General features: G+C 57.8%; 2 protein-coding genes and 1 long non-coding RNA gene across 3 annotated transcripts in view; 1 reads left to right on the forward strand and 2 right to left on the reverse strand.

Annotated features, from left to right (window-relative positions):
- LOC116580123 (decreased expression in renal and prostate cancer protein-like) overlaps positions 1 to 9,285 on the forward strand; it is a 64,808-nt gene extending 55,523 nt beyond the window's left edge. Inside the window, exons 2-3 of the mRNA XM_032326161.1 lie at positions 6,120 to 6,265; positions 8,463 to 9,285. Of these exons, the coding sequence (XP_032182052.1) occupies positions 6,120 to 6,265; positions 8,463 to 8,504 (188 nt within the window). The 3' untranslated portion in view covers positions 8,505 to 9,285. The remainder of the gene's footprint in view (positions 1 to 6,119; positions 6,266 to 8,462) is intronic.
- LOC116579573 lies at positions 5 to 5,308 on the reverse strand. The gene is made up of 4 exons (XR_004281327.1): positions 4,914 to 5,308; positions 1,683 to 1,802; positions 823 to 933; positions 5 to 352 (listed from the first exon to the last, which is right to left on the reverse strand). It is a non-coding gene; the product is annotated as an uncharacterized LOC116579573 (long non-coding RNA).
- Positions 9,286 to 9,386: 101 nt separating the features above from the next.
- On the reverse strand, positions 9,387 to 22,025 carry KCTD15 (potassium channel tetramerization domain containing 15). Its single transcript, XM_032325099.1, has 6 exons — positions 21,931 to 22,025; positions 20,226 to 20,318; positions 19,414 to 19,589; positions 14,797 to 14,941; positions 12,074 to 12,379; positions 9,387 to 10,872 (listed from the first exon to the last, which is right to left on the reverse strand). Exons 2-6 carry the CDS (start codon positions 20,289 to 20,291, stop codon positions 10,714 to 10,716), a joined length of 852 nt encoding a protein of 283 aa, XP_032180990.1. The 5' UTR covers positions 20,292 to 20,318; positions 21,931 to 22,025; the 3' UTR covers positions 9,387 to 10,713.
- Positions 22,026 to 25,262: the final 3,237 nt, after the last annotated feature.

Raw genomic sequence — 25,262 nt, forward strand, 5'->3', positions numbered from 1 at the left:
ACGAACCTGCTGTCTATCTCTATAGATTCACTGATTCCAGACCTTTCCTACAAATGGGATCATACAGCATGTGGTCTTCTGTGTCTGCCATCTTTTCTTCTACATATTGCTTGTGAAGTTCAACAATGCTGTAGCCTGTATTGGTACCATTTCCTCTTTGGGGCTGAATAACATTCCATCGTGTAGCTGTACCACTGTTTGTCTTCTTGCCCATTGATAGATATTTGGGTTCTTTCCACCTATTGGCTATTGTGAATAGTACAGAAAAGTATTTGCTTCGTCATCTGTTTTCTGATTCGCTGGAGGTGTGTTTTAAGAGTCAGATTGCTAGGTCATATAACCTGCTTTCACCCTGAAAAAACAAAAAACAGACAAGCTCAAACTGAGGGACATTCTACAATATAACTGGCTTATAATCATCAAAAATGTTATGGATGTGAAAAGTCAGGAAAGACAGAACTTTTCCAGACAGAGGAAAGAAAGAGACACAAATGCAAAGCACACACATGCATGAACTGGACGCCTTGCTAATAAGGGTGCTACCGGAACAATGGGTAAAACTTGAATGAGTCAGAGGAATATTGATGTACTTTCCTGGTGTTGGTGACTGTAGGTGGCCACCTAGAAGAAGGTCCTTGTTTGTGGAAAACACAGGATGAAGTATTGGGGGGAGACAGAGCATCGTGCCAGCAAGGCTACTATGAAATGCTTCATCAGAAAAATAGTTTGCATTATTTGGAATGATTATTTGGGATGCATTATTGGGATGGTATTTGCAGATTGGGGCTGATTTCAAAATGAAACATAATTAATTTAAAATACTTGATGACTTTTCCCTCGAGAGTCATCCATGTTTGTTTTGACTTTTCTCCTTTTTCTCCTGTTCTCTCTTGCATAATCTCCCTTTAGGTTCTTGCCTCCTGGTTCCACCTGCTAGAGCAGGGATTAAAGTCATTGTGAGCTCCATGCTGCTGGGTCCAACTGCCCCAGGCCTCCCCTCACCTGCCTCATCAGCAGCATCTGGCAGGCTGACCCCTTCTTCCACACTCAGCCTCCTGGCCCATCTCCCCCACGGCTGGCTGTTCTTTCTGGACTCCTCTGCTGGTCCCCTCTTCTCTCTTCTGACTTCTGGATGTTCAGGGTCTGGGACTCAGACCTGGAGTCTCAGCCCTTTCCTTTCCACATGCCTTCCCTTGGAGACCTCATCTGGTTGTATATCTAGATGACTCTGAACTTCAACCTGCAACCTGGGCTCCTTCCTCTGCACCCCACATGTGTCCCTGCCTAGCAGCCTGCTTGGGCTCACATGTCTGACAGGCATCTCAGCTCAGCATATCCAAAACCGAGCTCCCCGCCTTCCTTGTTTTGCTCTCTACCAAACAATCTTCCTCATCCCCAATAAAAGACAACTCCATCCTTCCTGTGCTCAGGCCAAAAACCTTGAGATCACCCTAGACATCTTACTGTTCCTCGTATCCCACAGGTCACCAGGCAGCCAATGCCATTGACTCTTCCAAGAATATCTAGAATGTATCCACTCCTGACCACCTGCATGGCTTCTTCCCTGCTCCAAGCCACCCTCATCACTCCTCTGAACTATCGCAGAAGCATCTAGCTGGTCTCCCTGCTTCTTTCTTGCCCCCATGTCACCCTCTGCCCCCTAATCTGCAGGGGCTGCTCACCTCATTCTTTAGAGGCCCAAGTCCAGATGATGGCTCACAGCATATCTCACATTGGAACGTTCTAGAAGCCGATGCTGAGGCAAGGGCTTGAGTCTAAGTAGTTCACTTGAGAGGTGATTTCTGCGAGCATGGGGAGATAAACAGAGAAGCAAGACAAGGAAAAGGAAGGAAGCCAATAGAGGGTGTGTTAATAAGCGAATTACTGCTGTGGGGACAGGAGCTCAACGTCCTGGCGATTTCTGAGAGTCTGTCTAAAGCATGCCTCACCACTGTCAAACCCAAGAGGCAAGGCACCTGGTTGTTTATTCACCAAACCACGTAGGTTGGGGACCACTCTCAGGATCATTAACTCCCTGGCCTTCTCCCTGCACTAGGGTCTACTGTAGACCTGTGGCTAGCAAAGGCCCTCAGTCAGAGAGCTGCAGGGGCAGTAGGAAGCCATAGGGTCCATGTGCATCCATGGGGAACGCTGAGGGGATATAGGTAAAGCACTCCCAGCACCTTCTTCAAAGACCCGACATGATCTGACTTCTGTCCTATCCCAGGTATCCCAGTGACCTCACCTGCCATTCTGCGTTCTCTCACCCACTCCAACCATACACGCCTCCTTGCTTTTTCCCAAACACATCACACATGCTTTTACCACAGGGCCTTTGCACTTATAGCTACCTTGCCCCAAATGCTCTCCCACCAGGTATCTGCCTGTCTTCCACCTCATCTCCTTTGGGGCTTTATCTAAATGTTACCAGCTCCTAGGAAAACAGATAGCAGCCTCCAGTTAGCACGATCTGAGGGGAGTTTAATAAAGTACTATTTACAAAGGTTTTGACAGGGTATAGGGGAACTAGAAGCATTAGTGAACCCCTCCTGCCTGGGGCTAGCAAAGGCAGCCATAGTTACCATTGCTAGGTCAGAAGGAACAAGGAAAGGAAGGTATTCTTGGAACTGGGTGGGCTCTGTGGGAAAAGCTTCCTAACAGGACTGAGGCTTTTGGAGGAGGGCTGAGGGATCTGACCTCACTTGCATCCTTTTGGGCTCCTGAAGGAGTTTCCCACCAGCCATGCCCAATAGGAAGCGGGTGGTTCATGTTGTTTACAGATACCGGCTGCTAGGTGTAGGGCAGGGAAAGAGCAAATTATAGATGTCCAGCACACTGATCAAAATAGCAATATACAGGCCCTGCCTATCCCCTTCCCCGCTTTTTCTTTCCTCTTAGCAGTTAGCACCATCTAACTTATGAAACATTGGCTTATTTATTTTGCTTATTGTCTATCTCCCTCCCCTGGAGTGTAAACTCCAGAAGGTCAGGGATTTTGTCTTCCTCATTCACTGCTGTCTCCCCAGCAGAACCTGGCACATACTTGTGTTCAATAAATAGGTTTTGACTGGCTAAAGTTGCTACCTAGCTGTGGTGGACAGGCTAAGGCCCCAGATATGTCTGCATCCTGAACCTGGGAATCTGTGGGTATGTCAGTTTCCATGGCAAGAGGGAATTACAGTTGCAAATGGAATTCAGGTTAATAGGCTGACCTTAAAATAGGGAGATTATCCCAGATTATCTGGGTGGGCCCAATGTAATCATGAGTCCAGAAGAGTCAGGATCAAAAAGATTTGATCTGACTTTGAAGATGGAGGAAGGGGCCGTGAGTCAAAGAATGTGGCAGCCTCTAGAGGGTGGAAAAGGCAAGGAGACACATTCTCTCCTAGAGTCGCCAGAAAGGAATGCAGCTCTGCTGACACCTTGGTTTTAGCCTGGCCCATTTCAGACTTTTGATCTCTAGGACTGTATGAGGATACGTGTGTGTTGTTTGAAGCCACTATGCTCGTGGCTTTGATAGTGGCTTTGATATCACAGTGGCAATACGAAGCAAACGCACTAGCCATTGTTTTTACTGGCAAGAGCACAGACTGGGGCTCCTTTTCTGGTCCTTGAAGGTGAGGGAACCCACCCCTTTCTTTTTCTGTGCAAATAACGCTATAGATTGCTCCTTCCTCATGGGTGTGGTTTACGGATTTGGTAAATTTGCTGCGGGTGGCAAGGAGCGTGGTCTCCTGTAACCCCTCTTCTTGATCAGAGGTCCTATGAGTGTCTGGCAGACTATAGACAATATGTATTTGTGGAAGGATAAATCTGTTTCATCAAATGATGTTCCATAAGGGACTTCATTGTTCCTCTGACACTGGGGCTTCTCTCCAATGCTTTTTTTTTTTTTCTTTTACTATTGTAAACAAAATTTGAGAATCTTGGTGCATACAGCTTTTTTGTTTTTTGTTTTTTCCCAGAATTGGTCTTCTACTTCTCCCAAACCAGAGCTCCAGTCGGCTGCAAGCCTGGTGCTCACACACAGAGAAGATGTGCCGTGGACAGCCGCCTTCAGTGCAGGGTGGCTCAGCTCTCCCAGCAGCTGGACACCAACCCGGGCCAGTGAGCCCACAATGTGGTCTGCCTGGCTGGAGCTGGAAGGTGCAGAAGGGAGAGGAGGCTGACTAGAAGCTGTGTCCCAAGGCATTTTGCTGAATTCCCTTCCTGGACTCCTCCACCAGGGCAAGGGACCCGGGGTAGGCCAAGGAAAGGGAGAACCAAAAGAGGGAGCGATGATACTGCAATGGTCTGAGCCAAGGAAGCCTCTCTCTGACGCAAGGGAAGTGTCAGAGGCCAGTTCAGCAGCTCCCCTTGGTGCCAACCAGAGTGAGCACCTCCCACCCACCCTCCCTCCTGGCACACATCCAGGCTGCACCACCTAGGCAGGGAGGTAGGGGCTGCTCCAGCCTCTGGGGCAGTGAGAGAGAGACCCGGAGCTTGGAGGGGGCAGGGACACAGGAAGCGAGAAAGCAAGCTCCTAATCTCTGCACAGCCACCCCACTTTCCAGGTGGCATCCATTGGCCTACCCCTGTGCGGCTTACAGCCCGTGGGCCTAGAGCAGGCAGGACCTGAGTCTGCAAGGGAGAGGGGAGGAGAGGGTTGTGAAGTGAAGCCAGCCAGAGAACAAAGAAGGCTTTGCTGCAGAGGGAGGCACCTTCAATGAAGGCCTCGGGGGCTTGGGGAAGTGACTCACTGGGCCCCGGGGCAAGGACCCACCCATGGGGTTTCGAGAGAGACAGAGAATGCAGGCCAGCTGCTGGGCACAGGCCCCATCGGGTGGGGAAGGGGTTGTCAGTCTCAGCCTGAGTTGGGTGGAGCCTCCCCTGGGGTCCACCCTCCCCTACCAGGGGGCAGGTTTGGGTCCTACCTGGGGGCCTCACGGGCAACGCTGTGCTCGTTGGCCTGCCAGACGGGGCTGCTGCTACCACTGCTGCTGCAGCTTCGGGAAGGGGGAGCTGCTGCAGTCATGGTCCCAGGTCTCCAACTCACGCTCCCATTGGCCTCGCTCCTAGAGACCTAGGCTTCCCAACTTCAAGCAGAACCTGCCGAAGCAAGGCCATCAGTGCCCCCCAAAGGTGGCTACGTTGGCATCTGGCCCTGTCCCAAGACTCATGGACACCTGTGATGAGAACCTGGAGCGCCCCGGCTTCTCGGGCAGTTGCACAACCTCCCCCAATTATGCTCCGTTGACTGTGTGGCAACCGGGCGAGAATTCCAGGACCTTGTATATACTCGTACAAATCTGCCTTCCTGCTGTTTGGCTGCAGGGCGAGGCGTGTCTCCGTGGGCCCCGGGAAATGGGGGTGTGTTCGCGTCCAAGAGGGCGTGGCCCGCGTCCGGAGTGGGAGCAGCGGCCCCGCCCCGCCTTGTCGGGCGACTCCTCGCCCGAACCGCAGCTTCCGCGGGAGCCCTGGATCTGGTCCAGAACACAGAGGAGGAAGCTCTGGTGACATTGTAGACACAGGCTGCGAGCAGCAGGCTTGGCCGGGAGCGGCTCGAGCAGTTGGCAGGTGGCGCACCTCCGGCTGTCCAGCCAGGGACGCGGGGGACCTCTGTTCCCCGGGGGTAGGGGGGAGTGGTGGGGGACGAGGAGCAGGGCGGCATCCTCCCAGGCGCTCGGCTTGGGCTTCCCGGCCCCTCCCTGGCCCCGCCCCTGCGCTTTAAGACCGTCTGGGTCTGTGATGTCTGTGTGAGGAGGTCCTGGGAGTCAGGCCCCGAAATGACCCAGCTGTTACCGTCCCCGAGCCATGGCTCCGGGGCGAGGAAGAGCATTGTCCAGTGTGACCACCAGGCCCAGAGACGGCGGTCAGGACCGGCTGTTCCATGTAGTGGAAATAAAAGACAAAAATCCAAGTGCGGCTGACCTCCAGCCCTCTCTCCTTTGTGTTTTCTCTGGGAGTGTGCCTGCCTCTGTTTCTGGGTCTCTCATTAGAATTTCAGAGAAGGCTTGCTGGCCGCAGAGGGGCTGGCATAGGAGTTGTTCGCTCTATGTGCAAATCAAGAAATTTGGGGGTCATCTGTGTTTGATGCCGTGATAACCTGGAAAACTATAATATGGAAATTTCTCTTCCAGATAACTTCACGGAGCCTCAGGCAGACAATCCTTGTGGAAAAACAAATGTCCTCCCTCAGTCTCATGGGTTGTCTTGTCCCCAAGCACCACCGGTGGCCGGCGCATGCTGGCCCTCCGCCAATGGCGCCCCTCAGGTGACTGGGAAGGTAAGGATCTTTGCAGTTAACAGGGACCCTTTTGCTAGCTGATGTGCGAAGCCCCAGCAACCTCATCAGCCTACTCTTCAAGTTGAAGTTATGTGACCCTAAAATAGCACAAATATTGTCCAAGACATCCTTCCACTGTGGGTAGGACGGTCAGACTAGAAACACAGGTGGCCTCTGTCCCTTGTGAATAAACAGCTCCTGACAGGCAGCCACGCCTCCCTGCCCATCCCCAGCTGTGCTCCCCACTCTGCCTCAGCCATGAGGTTTGAAGAAACACCGAGGCTCTGGTAGTACTTGGGTTGTCTGGCTCTGGGGCTTGGGGGATGAGAGCTATCATTCAGTGTTCCCAGTACCGTCAGCGGGGGTGGGTGGGGGTGGGGTTGGAGAGGCTGCCCGGGGGCTGGAGTCTCCCTTGCACTGACAGCTCTCCAGAAATGCCCTTGGACTTACAGGGCCTTGAGGGCAGGGACTGAAGCAGGGGCTATGAGGTCCAGAGAGAGTCCCGTGTTAACCTTCCTTTTCTGACCAACCTCACTGGGGTTGGGTTTCCCTGGGATCATTTTACAACCTTGTGGGCACCAGTCTTGCTCCTGGACCCTTGCTGCCACTAATACCTTTTCGTTTCTCTTGGTCCAGAAAGGCCTACGTCATGGGTCCCAGTCTCCAGGCAGGGCAGACCTTCTCTCCACATGGAGCTACCTCCTTTAGATGGGGATGGGTAAGCAATGAGGACATGGGTGCGCCATGTCCTCATCACATCTGAGCCAAGACCAGCATTATGTAGCGGTCTTGAGTTTGTGGCCCACCCGCCTTAAAGCCAGTGGAAGTGATGGCCATCACACTGTTGAAACATTAATTTCTACAACAGCCCACGTTGGCTAAGGTGTCAGGCTCGAGGCCAGCAGCTGCCCTATCTGGCCAACAGTTGTCCCTCTCACTGTCCAGCTTGCCCATTGGATTGAGCCGCAGATCCTCTGGCTTCTCCCATTTTTGTATGTCCCCCCCCCCCCCCCCGCCTTGTCACTTACTTAGGAGAAGCTCCAATCTCATGTGTCTTAGTGTCCTCCAGGGTCACTCTAGCTATTTTCCTGTCTCTGGAGAGTCAAGAGGGAGGACAGGCCCAGTGGACTGGGGCCATCCTAGTGGATAGTCCATCCTTCCAGCAAACACAGATCTGCCTCCTGAATGGAAAAAAGGGCAGTTCCCCAACCCTATGGTCATTAGGCTCTCCTGGGCTCAGCCCAGTTAGTCTTCCTCTGGTCAGGGGCTCAATGGAGAGCCTGTCCCTCACTGCTCATATCTGTGCTTCTCTGCCCATTTCCCAAATGCACTGGTTTGGTACATACACGCACACACACACACACACACACAAAATCAAGATAGTGCAAAAGGGCCACTGCACCCTGAACACAGGGATCAGGGCTGGGGGGTTGGGGTCCAGGGAACTGCCCCTGTTCTCAGGACTACCAGCATGGTGCATGCCAGGTCGTGCGGGAGCTCCTCGGATCAGGTCTAGGATTTGGGACTTGGGCAGCTCAGAATCCGATTCACTGGCCAAGCCAAGTCCCAGGTGTGAGGAGCGGTGATTCCAGAATTATCTAGACCAGAGTACCTTCTTGTGGGTGCCTCCATGCATGGATTAGAAACAAAACACTAGAGCTGCGTGCGTAATTTATAAAATAGCCTTTATTTATTCTAAGGAACACAGTCAACTGGTAGCTTAAAAAAAAAACAAAAACAACTTTTTTCAAAGATGCTTAGTGTTGGAACCTGGCTTCGAGCCCCATGTGAGCAGGACTGGCAGAAGCCATGTGCTGTGGCTTGTCCAGTTCTCCCCTGACCTGGGAGAGGTTGGGCAAGGTTGGCAGAGCTCCCTCTCCAGTTTTGCTTATCATAAATAATCAGTTTTGAGGCTCATGAAGAACCAAAGAAACATTTATGTGGCTGGGATTGGATCAAAAGCTTACGTGCAATGGAGTCATTCCAGAAGCAGAATAACATGTTAAAGGAATCACTGATTTGTGCTGTTTCTGGGGCCTCTATAAGAATTTGAGCATTACTGTGGGACCATAGGGTATCTCTACAGAGACATCTCCCAATTTACGTGAAATGGACTTCCTGATTTTACTTAATTAGTAAAGACATAGGGGTGACAGTCAGTGAAGTTAATTAACTCTTTCCTTTGTTGTTTTTCCAGCACAGTGGTCTATTCAAAAAGAGAGTTGGCTTGAAAATGTGAGGGAGTCTCCAGCCACCAGTAACCATCCTCGGTGTCCGACCAGAAAAATCTAAAAACGCACGCAGCAGCACTGAGCTATACTCACAAGACTTCCTTTCTAGTAAACGCAACACTTTCTCCTGCTCTCAGACGTGAGCCTCAGATGCCAAAATGCGGATGTGTGGATGGTAGACGCGTTGCTAAGCACAAAAGGCTAGCAAGTCTGTCCGGCAAATGAGATCGTACAGTGGAGGGCATCTGCTTTGTGGCCTCCACTGGGATGAGGCTGTCCTGTGCTCCCATGTCCTGTGTCCCCTGCTCCTTCGGGCGGGTGGAAGCTGGTGCCCCTCACCAGGCATGTAGAAAGGGTCCTCGTGGGTTAAAGCATAAAGGCTTTGAGGAAAAACGCACAAAGACTCATTAAAACGGGAGGCCTACCCCTGGAAAGACGCATGCTGAGGCCTAGTTCCCACCCCAGCGGCCTGCGGTTCTCATGCTGGGGGCTGTGAGGACCTCTGGGCCGGCCTGAGCCATGGGTGACCACCTTCTACTGCTTTGCGGGACGCTGAGGACGCCGACCTCAACACAGAGCCAGGGAGGGAAAAATCTCAAACATTTAAGACTGGGTTCAAAAGCCCCCCCGGACATTTTCTGTCTGCCTTGCCCCCCACCCCCCACCCCATCGCATCTGGTTCGGGGCTATGAATCAGAATTCTGAATCTGTGCTGCCCAGAGGGGACAGGCACAGCGGGGAGGAAACACCCAAATGCAATAAATAACAGCAGCTCAGGACCCTGCCCCTCCCCCCACCCAGCTAGGGCTGCACTGGAGTGGGGGGGTCCGCAGGTTCTTCCCATTGGTGCAGGGTGGGGGGGGGAGGAGACAACGCTTGAGTGTGAGTCATTCACTTTAGAGCATCATTTATGGCATGAACTGGGAACGTAATGTGCTTACACACACACACACAATTGTACATCGGCATCTTTACAATATTAAAGGAGTCATATACAAGTCTACAGGCATCGTACACGGCAGGAGGCTGGCTGGGGGCCCCTCCAAGACTTCCCCACCCCGGGTGGAGCCAGCACGTGGGGAAGGGGGACCAGGCTAGGGGATGGGGGGTATCCATCTTTGCACCTGTTGTCTGGGAGGGAGTGGGTCTGGGAGGACCCCTCGGGGCTGGTCCTTGTTGCAATCTGGAACCCAGAGCCCCAGGTATGCCTTGTGTCCCAGTCTCATCGGCAGGCTAGGGTAACAGCTTGCTTCCAATTCAGTGTGCATATTAGTGTGGGAAAATCGGAGCTGGGGACGGCTCTTCCTGAGCTGGGGACCCAGAGGATGCTGCTGACACACGGGCCCCTTCACCATGGGGCCCATTCCTGAGGTAAGGATGCGGTGTGGCCCTGTGGCTGGTCTGGATGGAGAGAGACTTCTGCAGAAGCCCAGGCGGGAGGACAGACAGGACTAGAAGCCCTCGGGGCATTAGTAGGTCAGGTGACTCACCAAGTGTGGCCTGCACCCTGGGTGGCAGCAAAGGGGGAGGGTCTCAGATGGTTCTGGAGCCTTCCACCCCCTCCAACCCCCACACAGCCCTCCTCCCAGCAGCCCTGCCTCAGTTCCGAAGGCATTGCCGTTCCTGCGTCTGTCTTTGGAGCAGGGACCAGAAGTCTCCAAGCCCCGCTCTGCAGGCACCCTGGCCCCAGCACCCAGGAGCTCCTCTGCCGGGGTCCGGGGCGCTGCCCGTCCAGCTACGAACTGAGCACCAGATGAAGAAGCGTTGGTCCTTGTCGGCCTCTCTGGCTTGTGCAGTTAGTTCCTTCCATCTTAAATACTGTAGAAAAATAAGCCATCTGTGACGCCAGGAGACCCAAAGGAGTTGCCAAGCGTGGAGAAGGATGAGCGGCTCCTCTGGCGTGGGCCCGGAAGCCTCTGCTGACCCCATCTCGGGGAAGGCCGCAAGGGGCTGGGGAACCCGAGCACCGGGAGTACTGTTCCCACGGCAGCATCTCTGGGTCCCATCAACCGTCCTTCAGTGGGCGGGCCTCCGGCAGCCCACATTCTGTAGCCAAGATATCTGGGGCTCCCTGGGCTGGTTCTGGACCCTCCAGCCCCACCCCCAGTCTCATGGCCCACAGCTGAGCAGGCAGAGGCGGCGCTCCCCAGCATTGTTTCCAGGTCCCTGGGGGTGTCCCCAGGGCCAGACGGCCTCAGGCGGGCACCGAGGCAGGGCCTAGTCCAGGGGCTCCTGCTTTATCCGGACCGCGGTGGGGGTGGGCTGCGGCCGCCGCTCTTCCCGGCAGAGCACGTACTCGCTGAACTGGGAGGAGTCCACACCACCCCCGCAGGACGCAGCCACACTGAAACCCCTCTGGAACAGCCTCTCCAGCACCTGCCCGGGAAGAAAGAAGGGTCAGCTGGGCCCCGCGGTAAGAGAGCAGGCCTGGTGGGCATTAGCCAGGGCAAGCTAGCCCTCCTGTTGCGATCTCGGGTCGGAGACCACCCTGCTTCTAGAACCACTTGCTGAGCAACCACAGGAGGGACGGGAGCAGCCAGACCCAGGGTCCCCCTGCGTGACCAAACCTGGGAAAGGCTACCCCAACCTGCCCCTCTTAGGGGGTCCACAGCCTCCATCCGGAGGCAGAAAGAGACTTGGAGCCCCTTTTCTCTTGTCCAGAACCTAACCCTCTCTCTACGTACATGTGGTTCCTCCCCCCCTCCCCCACCTCACTGAGGCCTGACTCAATAACAGAGACCCTGCCCCCGGCCTCTGGGCAGCCACCTGCTTCCCTGAGCTGTGAGTCCCAGATGGTTTGGGGCCCGAGGGCTCATCAGCTCAAGGGAACTCAGAGTGGAGAGGGGGAGGAGCAGTCTTGGCGTCTGAGTCTCTATAGGCCTCCGTGTCCACGTGGGTTTGTGCCTCTGTGAGGGGTGGGGGTTGGGGGTGTCTTGTCACTGTGTCTGACACCTGTGTCCCACGAGTAGCAAGTTCTGACTGACAGCCTGTGGAATGTGTGCGGGGGAAGGGGGGCAGACTTTCCCCCACCAGTGTCCACTCTGCCCTAAGCCTAAATTAGGAGCATGCTCTTGGGTCTGGAAGAGCCGTTGTGGAATAGGCCCCATCTATCTGGGGTTCCCCAAACCCAAGACCCATCTGAGGAAAGCCAGCTCTGCTGGCCTTCGGCTGGTTGCGGGGTCGGGGGTGGCTGTGGGTCAGCATTTCCAGGCCATTTTGCACAGCCTCTGACCTGTCCCCCACCCATGGCCCGGGTTTAATTTGAATCGAAAGGCAGACTCTGGGTGTCAAATGAAGCACACTTTGTTGAAAATACTCTGGGCCATTTTTATAGAACATCCTTTTGGAAAAAAAAAAAAAAAAGCCCAGATCAATTTTTTTAAGTCCATCCCCCAGGCGCCATCATTTAATTATGAGCGGGACATAAATTATGCATCGACACATTGTTGCCTTTTCTGTAAGATGGCACGGAGGGCTTCACCGTTTCAGGGACGGCGCCTCCCTCCACCTATCCCCATCTCCCGCCTGCCAGAGGGCCAAGGGGGTGAAGGAGGGGCGAGGCGGGCGGAGCCCTCACCTGCACAGAGTTGAGCCGGCAGTAGCCGTTGAGCGGGAAGCGGATGACGTGCGTGGGGTCCTGGTTCCAGCCGGCGTTGACAGAGTTGCACATGACGTCCCCCGTCTCAGGGAAGACCTCCTCGATGAGGGCCTTCTCACCGCTGAGCGCGATGCGCTCCCCCAAGTCCGGAGTGACCCGCACCACCAAGCAGTCACAGGCGCGGCTGCGGCGCCGCTGCTCCTGCTCCTGCTGCCAGCGCTCCAGCTCCCGCACCATGGGCTGCAGCTGGTAATACCGGGCCTCCTCGTACAGCAGGCTGAAGTCCTGTGGGCGCAGGCAGGTCGGAGGGCAGCGGGTGGGGGTTGCTCTTTCCGGCTCCAGCCCCGCCCCCCCACATGCCCTGCCCCATATGCACTTCTGTGGATCTGCTACCCCTTGGCTCAGTGCGCACTGGGATGGTTGTGCCCATTGTATGGATGGGGAGAATGAGGCTCAGGTGAACGCGGACAAGCCTCAGGAGTCTAGCCTTAACCCAAAAGGCAGCAGCTGGTGTGGGCCTTTGCCGGGTAACACTCCTCCATCTGGCCTCAAGTCCCTGGAGCAGAGAGCCGCCTCTGCAAAGACCAGGGGGGCTGGACTAGTGGAGCCTGAGGCCGTGCCTATGCCTGGGGACCTGCTGCCTTCTTAGAATTCCAGAGAGGAGAGGCTGGGCCTGGCACAGCGCAGCAGCAGCCTCACCTGCTGGGGGCGGGGAGCGCGGAGGAGAAAGGGGGCGTGGTCACAGCCCCCAGGGAGGCAAAGCAGAGCTGCCTAGGGCGGATTTCTGGCACACTATTTACTAGACCTGAGACCTCTGATCTCAGTTACTGACCTTCTCAGAGCCTCAGTTTCCCTGTCTATAAAGTGGACATAAACACCCAGCTCAGAGAAGGAGGTGAAGTCTGAGGGAAGACGGAATCTGCCGAGCGCCGGGCCCATCCTGCCCTAATAGGCAGGCCGAGGAGGCGTCTGGGAGCGGGAAGGCCCCCTCCACGCAGCTCACTCCCAGGCTGGCAGGCTCACACCACCTGCCCCTCAAACACAGGCACACCCATGTCTGCCCTGGCCCTGAGCAGCTTTAGGACCCAGGACTTGGGCCACTCACTGGGGCTGAGCTCAAGGCTGGTGGATGAGCCTGAGGACCCCTGGGGGAGAGGCAAGGAGGCCCAACCCCCAGAGCAGGGCCACCCCACAGGCCCTCAGTCCTTTCCCCCTGCTGGCCCCAGCCTCTGCAGCTACTTGGAGGGAAGGTCAAGTATTAGCCCCCGACCCAGGTCTGTCTTGTCTGCCAGGGACCCGTCCTTTCCCTCTGCTGGGGTTCCTCAAGGCTCCCTCCCTGTCGTCTGCTCTCATCCACTCCCGAAGTTTTTAAATGGTACCTGCGCACATTTTCCCCCACAGCCCAGAACCTCTCCGCCTGATGCCCCGCCAGCTTGTCCCACCCTGGGGCCTCCACGCATCCCCTCGGGACCCAAGCCAAAGGCCAGGAGGCAGCCTCGAGAGGCCCCTTACCCCTGACCGATCCACGCCACGGCCTTCTGTGGCCAATTCCCAAACAGAAATCTAATCTGCCGCTTTGTTCTATCTTCGCTGCCTCCCACCTGGACCAAGGCCTTCAGGAAACCTCCCTCGGCCTCCTGCTCCCATGCCTCGCCCTCACGGCATACTTCCCCACACAGCAGCCAGGGCTGTCCTTCTCACTTGCAAACCTGATGGTCATTCCCTGCTCACAACCCTTTACCCATTGCATTCTGGGTAAAATGCCAAACGCCAGAGCTGGTCACCTAGGTCCCGTCTCAAAGGGCAGCCTCCTTTCCCTGCCCCGGTTCATACAGAGCCCCAGGCCGACCCCTTCTCTCTGGTTCTGGAAGGTACCAAGCTTCTTGCCACCCTACCCCCTCATCAAGGCCCTCACACTTGTTTGGCCCCATTCCTCCTGCACTCAGAGAAGCATCCTTCCCTCCACACCCCCTGGGGCCGGGTTCTCCATGGTTCTCCTACACTACACTCTACTTCTATGGAACATTTGCCCCCCGAGGGAATTCATGCATTTTTGTTAACACCTGTCTTCCCACTAGGTTGTAAGTGCTATGGGGACAGGACCCAGGTCTGCCCCTATTTCCCGGGACCTCTGGCCTGATTTTGGTGGTTGGCACCCAGTATCAGTTGGATGGAGGACAAAACAGCCCCAGGGCCACTGGGTCTCTGGGTGCAGGAAGGAAGGAAGGACATCTGCTGGCTCGAGCCAGCCTGAACTCCCTTCCTCTGGGATCCCCAACACCGTGGAGTGGCCCAGTGCGGAGTCAGGCCTCTCGGAACCAGGTCCGCTGCCCTAGACAGGCTCGCCCCGGGACCTGGGGGTAACCTGTTGTTTAAGAGGTCTTTGGTTTGGAGCAGGGTTTCCCCTGCTCGCTGCCAACAAGGAACAGTTGTGGGAAGCTCCAACTTGGGCCCACGACCGTCCTTCAAGGCGACAAACAAAATGGGGTAAGTGCCGCTGCTTAATCATTGTTACACCCTGATAAATAAGCTAAAAATGTGAGAAAACAAAATTAGTTTAGAAAAACTGATGTAGCCCTCGGCTTCATCTGTTAACTTTTTATCGTTACCATGACGACCATGGGCCCATTCATGAAGTCCCAGCGTCCCCTGTGCAATGGCCCCGTAGAGGCGGCGCAGGGAGCAGGCGGTGGCAGACTCACCTTGAAGTCATCTGGGAGCAGCAGTTTGGACGTCCGCAGGAAGCTCAGGACGTAGCGGAAAATCTCCCCATCCCTGTCGATGAAATAGTGTTGCTTCAGACTGTCCAGGACGATGGGCTCGGTGCCATTGAAGAGGCGGCTTATTCTAAGAGAGAGGGAGAGTGGGGCGTCTGAGGCCGGGGTCAGGTCACCAGGCCAGGCCACCTGCAGGGGTGAGGGGGTCGCCATGTGGAACTCCGGGGCCATGCCAGGCATGACAGACGTCCACTGGGGCCACAGATGGACAGGACCCCAGCACATGTTCCGTACCTGGCCCAGCCCTACAAGCCCCCAGCCAGAGATAGACAAACCTGGCCACTCGCACCTGCCCACCAACACGTTCCAGGCCTGGAAAACTAGCGTGAGACCCAGACACAGCAGCCTCCTTGCCCCACACACACAGACCCTTGCCAGGCAGACCCACCCAGAAAACTCGTACTGGCCATCAGACACCCCGGCCCACGGCCCCACACCCAGTGAGCACACGTAGGCTGGGCAAGGCAGTCTTGGGTCCCGCATACCCACTGCACCCGGCTCACGTGAATGAGCCTCAGATGGAACGCACTTGGGCACAGGGCCCGGGATCACATGGTCCCCTCCCTTGCAACACACGAGTCCCAGGCAGCCCCAGACACACCCAGGCAGAGGCCACACCAGCCCAACACCCACCACCCTGAGACACCGGTCTGTACAACTGGCGGACTCACAGACAAACCATGCACACACACTCACTCAGGGGGCCCCTAGGGGAGGAAGAGAAACAGGCGTGGATGGGGGGGGGGGACAGCATGCGTGCCATAGCACACGCTCACCAGAGTGCCTGCCCACAAGATGCAGTGTAAACATGTACACACGCACCACGATCTATACGCACACATGCGCTCAGTGTGTACCCACGCAACTGTGTGCACAGGTGCGGAAACAGGCACGAACCTGGCATAAGAGACACGTCCCATGCCAGCAGCCTGTCCTCTGGAGGGCAGGGGTTCTGATGGAAACCCTGGACCTGCGGGAAGCTCGAGGGAGACCCTGCTGGCCCCTGTCTGCTCCACAGAGGTCCCTGGGGCCTCTCTAATGCCCAGGGCAGCTGGACCCATCTGACCCAGGCCTGGCTGTGGACAGTTAGGAGCCCCTCCTTGGGGGGTGGGGTTGGCAGGGTCCCCTCAGGGGCAGCCCCTCCAAACACCCTTCAACAGGTATGGCCACCCACCGGCAAAACCCCGCTGCAGCGAAAGTATGGCGTGCACAGCCCGGGATGCACAGCCAGTGCCAGAGCCTCCTGACTCACGGCCTGCCCTGGTGAGGACCCTCTGGGGAGGCCTGCCTCTCCACCAATAGCCTGGTCCTCTGTGCGCTCCAAGCTCCAAGGGCTCCTAAGGCTCTACCCTGTCCTATTGTGCACCAGGGCATATGGGCTGGGCAGAAGCTGAGGCGTGAGAATTCCCAAAGCCGGGCTGTCGCAAAGCCTGTCCACATCTGAGGGCTGGCCCCTGTGTGCAGTGGCCACGCACTCACCTAGTCTCCCTCTGGGAACATGGCCGAGCCCCAGTCCCAGTGCGGGGCGTGTAGAGGACAAGGCTGCCTCATGGATAGACGTGAGCAGCTCAGAGCCTTGGATGAGGTATAGAGAAACCGGGGCCTGTGCAACCAGAGCTGCGGTCACCCAGACCCTGCTGGAAAGCGTCGTGGGCTCCAAGGCCTGTTCCAGGTGCCGAAACCCCCAGGACCTGGCCTCAGCAGAGCATGGGCATGGAGATGTCAGAATGGGGACCATCCAGTGCCCCAGTCCCATGGGCAGTCATTGCCAGACAGGAGAGAGCCCACATGTGGCACTATCAGGAAGAAGCATAAACCACAGCCATAAGCAAGTCAGCTAGTGCAAAGCCTCAGCCTTCTTGTGGAACCTTCGCCACTTTTCCTCACTGAGTTCGAACCCTCTGTGTGGCAAGCGCTGTTCTAGGCCTACCTAAGCCGCAGATCTCTCGAGAGACCCTGGCCACCCCACATTCCAGGTCTGGCTTGGTTCTAGATTAACTTATTGGTCCAAGACTAGAAGGTTCTCAGTCTGCCTCACTTTAAGACTGGTTCTAGATCTTACTGTCAGCGTCTCTTCGAAGAACAAAGGTGAGGCTATCAAGGATGTGAGTAGGTTGATGGCAGGTTAGGACAATTGCCACAAAAGAAGCCCCCTTTTCCAGTCCCACCCCACCCCCAAACCACTGTCAGGGTCTTAAGAACCAGCTCCTTCTCTGGGTCTCTCTGTGAGGAGGCTGCAGGGTTTGGGGCTGCCAACATCAGAGGTCTTTCATGGAATAATCTGGCCAGTTCTGACCCCACCTGACAGAAGTCTTTTTTTTTTTTTAAAGCTTTGGCTCCAATTCCCTGCATGTTTCAGTGGAAGGTTTTAAGTGGAAGTTCTGGAGCTCCTGGCTTAATTGGCTGCTTCCCAGAGCCAGCATGGACCCAGCTTGGGACTGTGAAGGTAGCAGCCCTGGGCAGCCGTGCTTTGCTTTTTCTGGCTGCAGGATAATGGCAACGCCTGGGCCGGCCAGTGGCCGCGCCTGATCCCTGCTCAGGGAGCCCCCCTGAGAAGCCCAGGCATCGTCCTGTGGGCTCAGGGACCCATGGCTGTGGGGCACCAGGCCCCCAGTCTCACGGCACCACACGGGTGGGACTTGCCTGACATCCACAAGCTCCCTGGGGTGACCTTAGCTCTCTCACTGCTCCCTCTCTTGCTGACTCACACATCAGTGCCACTGGGTGAGGGGCTGATCTTGGTTTCCAGATTGGGTGAAAAAACCTTTTTTAATTTTAATGATTCACTTAAAGAAGGACAAGGGGTTCTTGCCAGCACAGCTGTCCAACCCGCTTCCCAGGCCTGGCCTGACCCGCGGTGGCCTGACCCACTGTCCCCTGACTGTCCTACGGGTCATGCTACTCCTTGGCCTCTAGGCCAAAGCTTCAGGCCCAGGGAGCAGCTCTTCCCTGAGCCAGAAGCCATCCAGGCAAGAATGACAGATTCATCTCTGAGCCCCAGCCCCGGGGAAAGAATGCAGATCGCCACCCCCTCTGGGCACGTCCTGCAGGCTGAGGGTCCCACACGCCAAATCATGGGATCACAGGGGGCCTCAGCCCCCCTCAGTGAGAGGGCCTGCCCCCTCTGCAGAGAAGGATGCTGGGCGAGGAGGAGCTCCGCTGTGGGTATGGGTATGGGGAGGGATGCCCCCTACCCCTGCTGATCCCAGGCAGCAGCCTGAAGACAAGAACGAGGTAGCCCTTCCCCGAAGGCCTGAGCTGTGATTACTCTAGAAAGGCAAGTGCCTGATTTCAAGAAACACTCTTCAGAGAGGTTGTGGGCAAGGGTTTTATGAATTTCACTCACAAACGTCGTCAACCGATTAAGGGATGATCTATCTCGAACAACTCCGGAATGCCGCAGAAGGCAAAATTGAAATTAAATAAGCAGAATCCATCTCCCATCCTAGACAGAGCTCCACAAGAGAGCGCGCCGGCCGGCACTGCCAGTGTGGCCTCGTGGCTGCTGCCCCTGCCAGGCCCCAAGTTCACAGGCGCCCCAGGCCTGGCCACCGTTGGGCCGAGGGTATGAGCCCAACCGCCACCTGTACCCTGGACTCCCCAGATTCCCAACTGGACGCTATCTCCACCTCCAGCTCAGGCCCCTCGAGGGAGCCTTCCTTCCCCCATGGAGAGTTCCAGCCCTGCCTGCTCCAGAGGCCAGGTGTCCAGGTCTCTGCGCTGAGCCACAGCACTAGCGACAAGGCAGACCGATGAGAATCCTTCCCAGAAATGATCCCTCGGTGTCTGGGGGATTAATTAACTCTTTTTTTTTTTTTTTAAAGTATAAAACAAGGGCGATACCCTACAGCCTCAGCCCTCCTGCTGCTCTGCCCTCCATGGCGGCGGCCTCCCTGTGCCAGGAGCAAGCCGGCGTGGGCTCTGTGAACAGCACACTGCGTCACCCCCAGGAGATGCACGGAGACCCATGCCAGCTCCAGTCAGCCCTGCTGCCATGCCGACAGGAAACCAGGGCTGCCCCTGGGAGGGTCATGCCCCAGCGGCAGGAGCTGGGGAGCCTGCAGCGCCTAGCGCCTCCCACCAGCAGGCCCAGGAGCCAGGAGCCCCAGGATGCTGGGCAGAGCGCACAAGGGGCCCTGTTGGGAGGCTCCAGGTCAGAGATACTTGGTGTGCTGATGGGGGTATGAGGCTCCTGCTGGCCCACAGCCCTGGAGGCGCCTGAACATCCTGGAGCTCCTAGATGCTCCCCACCCCTCTGCCTGGCCCAGGGGAGCCAGCTGCTACCTCTCAGGGTCTCACAGGAGCTTCTGCCGGTGGGTCAGGAGCTCTACCTGGCACTTTCGATGCCACACACACAGGGTCCCAAGTCCCTGTTATAAAGCATCTTTCAAGAGGCAGCCTAGGCGTCCCAAACGCTAGCGCCCTGGGTCTGGGAGAGCAGGTGGGTCCTGGGGAGCCCACCTGTTGGCCGGTGGAGGGGATGGACTCCACTGGCAGCAGGCGGCCGATACTGCCAGGAGCCACAGCGCGCTTGGAGCTTACCTGGAGTCGGGGTACTTGGTGAGCGTGGCCAGGCTGCTGGTGTACATGTGGCCGCCCACGTCGATGTGCACAGGCGCGTTGGACTTGGTGAGCTGGGCGGGCAGTGGGATGCCCTGGGCGGCCAGGGGAGACACGGGCGACCGGGTAAGAGATAACCGGGACATGCTTCCTCCCTCCTGGAGATGGGGACAAGGCGAGAACAAGAGTGTCTCCACCACAGAGCCGTGCACTCCCTTTTCTGCCAATGTGATCACAGATCTAATCAGATCACTTCTGCCTGTGCCTGATCACATATTCAGCTGACAAATTACGGCCACCACTGTAATTAAGTGTATTTGCATCATTTTCTTCAAAGTACCAGAGGGAAAAAAGGAAAGATGCTTATTAGCAATAAGAAATCAAGAAAAAAAATTTTTCAAGGTGTCAGCCTCCAGGGGCATAAAACAAACTGCAAAATTCTAATTAAAGGTCGCGGGCTTATGTGTTAGATGTGAAATATCCCCTGACAAACGAATCACCAATTTGTGAATTGGGATTCAGGGGTTTTTGCAAGTTTGTCTCAGTAACGAGACACCTCTAAATTAGTGACTTCCTCAGCACCTAAGGCGTTGGGTTTTTATACATGTAGTAAATTTCACATCAAATTAAGAGCATTTTGGCTTCAAAAAATACATAATCGTACAGCCAGTCAACAGCCATCTCTGGAAGGTGGCGGTCGAGTGGACCGGTGGCCGGTGAGCAGGCAGACGCTGGGGAAAACGGTAGGGAGGGGGCCACCGGCCGCTGCCCCAGCCCACCCTGCTGGCTCTCACCGCAGTGCCGGCGCTGCCGTGGGTGTGAAGCGAGGACCCGCTCGGCCGCTCCTTGCGGTGAGGCATCTAGGCTTCCATCGCTGCCCAGAGTATCTGTGGGGAGCACCGACAAAACCACAGGGCTTTTACTCCTCAGTAGTCGTGGCTGCCCGGGTTCCCAGAGTCAGAGATGCTCCGACTCATCCTTTCTGCCTGTGCTCCCGGGGAGCCCCGCACCACACAGCCCTCTCCAGATTCCACCCGCCACTACCCTGTCCCCACGCTCCAAAGCCAGAGCAGCTTACACACACACGCACGCACACACACACGCACATGCACACACACACATACACACACTCACACACGTGTTTTCTGGGCAGCTCCACGTCTGCTAATTCAGTTAATGACAGCGCTGAAGCATATGCTCACCATTATTGCCCCACAATGTCTCAGAACAAATCTGATTTTCCTGGTATTTTGGTTCAGAGCCACATTACCAAGCGTGTCTCCTCTTGCATCAGCAGAGAGCCCCGTGGACCACAGCTCAGGGAGGATCCCCCACCCTCCAGGAGCTGGGGAGCCCGGGACCTCTCCGAACACAGTCTCCACCGTGGTTAAGATGCAGTTTGTGAATGGCCGGACCCAGGGCAGCCTCCCTTGGCAGAAGCCAGGGGGAGAGCGAAAGTCACGGAGGAAGCCACCTCTTCCCTAGGGCGCCTGAGAGAGGAAACTTGCCTTTGTTTGCCTAGCCCGAACCTCTGCCATTGCTCCCCAGACCCACAGAACAGTCTTGTCTGTGCCTAATGTATTCCAGACCCCCTCAGGATCACACACCACCCCCCCAAGGCATTAGAGAGCTGGCCAAAAGGAAACAGACAGCAGCTCAGCAAATGGACCCTGTCTCCTGCTCCTCCCCAGTCACTTAGCGATCTTCCTCTGTGCTACGACCACCTGAAATAAGACTGTCGCTCAGTCGCTGGAAGCCACTCTCGGACACTGTAGGAGGGGTACGGGTCTACGCAGTCCTTTGCGTGGACTTGAGGCTGTCTCCTGGGGGAGGGGGCACAGTGAACACCCACACCCACCCACTGACCTCTCACACGCTGGTGCCCCCACAAGCCTAACCTGGACTTATCTGTCTTGAAATCCTAACCTTGACTTTTGTCTTGAAATCCAACTTCCAATTTTAAAACCTGGACCAAGGTCCAATGAGCATTATCAATCCTGTCAATTTAAGTAAGGTTCCTCTCCCAGGATTTGTTCTGCCCTCGGTGTTCTGGCAGGTTCCCTGACACGAAACTGGGGTGGGGGTGGGGGTTGGTAATAGACAGCGAGGTCTAATTTAGACTCTCACTGGGGGCTACTCAGGGTCTGCTGTTGTGGCATTCCTGACTTCTGGCCAGCTCCAAAAAGAAAAGCAGGTCGCTTATCTCAAGGAAGTTCTGAGAGACCAAAACAGACCTCAGGATGGGTTATCCTGCCCTGGGAGGCTCTGCTGGGGGAGGAGTCAGAAGGAAAGCCACACTGGGGATAAACTGCTGGAAGGAATTCCGATGGAAATTCTATCAAAGCGGACTGCGCAATGTTTTCCCAACTACCAGGAACACGACTCAAAGTGACATTTAACACCAACTACCCCTTACAAAAGCTCTTCAGTCCTGTTCTCACCCAAGCCTCTTCTTCATCACAAGCACAACCTGATGTTCACGGCAAACCAGAAACTCACCATTGGAAGCCCCAGGCTTTACGCCTCGACCAGACCCTCTCGTGCTGCCTCGGGCAAACGCATCTGTGCTGGACAACGACCTTTCCCCGACACCACTGCTGCGGTCAGAAGCACAAAAGTGGGTGCAGTAAGAGACACAAGTTCAGTCCCTCAACACCACCAGCTAACCCGCGACCCCACGACCCAGCCCCAGCGCGCCGGGGGCCCTCCAGAGGCTCGCCCAGACCGCCTGTTGCAGGGGCCTCCGCGGTGTGGTGTGTGCTCCGGGGCCTGCGGGATGCCAAACTGGCTAGGTATTGACCCGCTTCTCGGAGCTGCGGTGGGAGCCCCGGGTCCCGCGCCCGCCCGCCGCCGCCGCCGCCGCCGCCGAGCCCCGCCCGCCCGAGCAGAGGGAAGCGAGCAGAATGCCACGCTCATTTACACACAAAATGATTTTGTGTCCCATTGTGCTCGCAGTTGTTCAGCTCTCTGGGGGTGATTAAACTGGCTGAGCTGCGGCAGCTTGAGACGATTTCACTAAATCGCTTCTTCGTGAAGTCGCTTCTTTGCTAAGCTGTTATTTTAACCATAAAAGGTAAACAGAAGGCGCCTCGCGAGCTCCCTTCAGCTCTGAGCCCTGGGCGCCAGCCGCGGGCAAGAGTGCCAGGGGCCTGCAGAATTGTCGGGGGTGGGGGTGGGGGTGTCCGGAGGGGGGCGGGCGTGCCACCTGGTGCGCGATAGCCCCGCCGCAGAGCCCGCCGGCCGGAGTTAACTTCGGGGCGTCCTGAGCCGGCTGGACCAAGGCCGCCGGCGCCGCGGGGCGGGGGTGGCCTTGGAACCCGAAGTGCCCGGCAGGGCGGGGAGGGGCTGTGCGGCGGGGGCGGGGCGGAGGACAAAGTTAAATCAAGAGGCAGACACTTAGAGACCACAGATGGGAAGCTCGCCTAATTAAGGACGTAAAAGCGCTTTTGTTCTCAAAGTTTATTGTTGCCGGGATTTAAAAAAAATTAATTGAAACTAATGCTGTTATTCACTCGTGCAGTTAAATTCCTTCATGCACATTTGAGACACGGAGTGAAAACTTGAAGCTTATCTTTCTGCACTCGAGGTGGGGGGCGCGGGAGGACGGGAAGGCGTTTCGGCTACGGGAGAGGGGCGTTTGCGAGTGTGTGCCCCGTGCGCGCGTCCAGGTGAGGGAGTACCCGCGGGTAGCCAGAGCCGAAGGCGGCCACCGCGTCTCCGTGCGGCCCGCGTTCGGCCTCCGACCCCCGCGCACCTGGGACCACCACCGGCTCGCCTGCCCCTCCCGCCCCGTCTCGCACTCGCGGGGTGGGTGTTAGAGGACGCACATCTGTCCCGTTAGAGACTTTTTCTGATTTGGGCGCCAAGCCGGGCCCTATGCGCCCCGAAGCCCCAGCTGCATGAGCTCGTTTCTGACCCCGGAAACTCGCTGGCCCCGCAGGGCGCTTGGCCCTGCACTGAGGCCCGAGGGCCAGGACCTGCAACATCCACCCCCCCCACCTCCCGCCCCGCGCGGCCGGAAGCTCGGCGCCCGCCCGCGTGGGGAGGGTCCACCCGGGGCCAGGGCCAGCCCACGTGGGCAATCCCCCCCTCCCGCGCCAGGCCTTTGTGCTGGGTGCCCCCGCGCCGCCAGCCCCCGCCGCCCGGCACCGGGACAAAGCAGCCGCCCCCACCCAGGTCCGACCCCCAGGCGAGCGACTTTCTCGTATCGCCACCACTTTGGGGACAGGGGTGCGCGGCGCCGAGCGGCGGCCGCCCGCGCGGGGCTTACCTCGGAGCCGGAGCGGCGGATCCGGCTCGGGCGCAGCCCCCGCCCCCCGCAGCCGCCGGTCTCGGGCGCCGGGCACAGCCTCGCCGCCTATGCTCGCTGCGCGGGTCGCTCCGGTCTCGTCCTGGAGTTACTTTCTCTCTCGCCCCCAACCCTCCCCCCACCCACCCCTCCCGCCCCGGCCCCCGCTTCGCGCGGCCCCTCGCGGCGCGGCGCGCCGGGGCCTCCCCTCCCCGCCCTCCCCTCGCCTCCTCCCCTCCTCGCGGCCGCCGCCGCCGCCGCCACCTCCTCTTCGTGCCGCTCTCCGGCTGCCCTCCCGCCGCTCCCACCTCCTCTCCTCCCTCCTCTCTCTCCAGCGGCCTTCCCTGACTGCTGGCGAGAAAATCAGCCCCCCACCCCAGTCTGTAGCCCGCGCCCCGTCGCGGCCGAGCCCGGACGCAAAGGGCAGCGATCCGGCTCCAAATTACCCAGCGCGGCGAGCGCGAGCGGGAGCGCGCGGCGACTCCTGGCTCGGGGCTCGGCTGCGCCGCGGGGCAGAGGATTAGAGTCGCAATTAGCTCCGCGCGCCCGCGCCTGCCGCGCTCGGCGACAAAAATGCGCTGTTTCCCCTCCTTTCGCCGGGCGATCCCCACCCGCCTCTCCCGGAGCCCGCGCCTTCCCGCCGGGGCCTCCGCCAGGACCCTCCCGGGAGCGGTGCGCCCGGGCCCCCGCGCCCTCCGCCGCCCAGCCCCCCGCCCCCCGCCGGCCGGCCACGCGGCGCCCGGGCCTCCTCCGGGCTCGGGAGGGGGCGGGGGAGAAGCTGATTTTAATCATTGTCATTTCATCTGATGTAATATTTCCCCAGGCGCTTTCAGCTGGGCATAAATTTTCGGCTCCCAAATAAGTAACACAGGGCACGTTTCTCACATTTCTTGACTCTTCGGTTACAAAGAGGAGAGCAGCCGCCGCCGCGGCGCCCGGGGGTAGGGGCGGGACTTGGGAAGAAACTGGGCTGCGAGTCGGCCGGGGCTGGAGCGGAGCCGGGGGCCAGGGCGCCCCTCCCCCTCCACGGCCTCCTCCCCGGGTCTCGGCCCCGACTGCCCCTCTGCCGGGGAGCAGCGCCGCCCGTGACGTCTGCGGACACGCGGTCGGCCACCGCGGGGGAGGGGCGCGCGGGGGGCACCCGGCCGGCACCCGCCCGCGGCCAGACGCGCCATTTCCTTTCCGCGCGCGGCGCGGTAGAGACGTCTGCGGCTCAGACTCCCCCGGGCGCGCCGAGACCAGGGCCCCGGGCGTCCCTTCCAGGTCCCCGGGTCGGCTGCCCCTTCCTCCTCCTCTCCTACCTCCCCCCTACCCCCGCCCCGCTTCTTCTTTCTCCTCTTTCCCGTGCGCCCCGCCCGCTCCACCCCCTCCCCAACTCCATTTCCCGACTCCTAGGAAACGGAGCGCGGAGTCTCCAGTGCGCCTGGCCCGCACTGCGCCCCCATCCGGCTCCGGGGACGCCCGGGCCAGAGGCGGACCCGGGCTGGAGGGCGGGTGCGCTCCCGCCCGGAGCTGCGCGGGAGCCCCCACCCCGAGCTCCAGC

Source organism: Mustela erminea, chromosome 19 (assembly GCF_009829155.1).
Source record: "Mustela erminea isolate mMusErm1 chromosome 19, mMusErm1.Pri, whole genome shotgun sequence".
Lineage (NCBI taxonomy): Eukaryota > Metazoa > Chordata > Mammalia > Carnivora > Mustelidae > Mustela > Mustela erminea.

Excerpts from the sequence above, each read along its gene's own strand:
- KCTD15 (XM_032325099.1), bottom strand. The coding sequence starts at position 20,291 with ATGCCTCACCGCAAGGAGCGGCCGAGCGGGTCCTCGCTTCACACCCAC. Across the intron at positions 12,380-14,796 it reads TGCTCCCAGATGACTTCAAG|GACTTCAGCCTGCTGTACGA; the intron begins GTGAGTCTGCCA and ends CTGCGCCCACAG. Across the intron at positions 10,873-12,073 it reads GCCGGCTCAACTCTGTGCAG|GTGCTGGAGAGGCTGTTCCA; the intron begins GTGAGGGCTCCG and ends CTTCCCGGGCAG.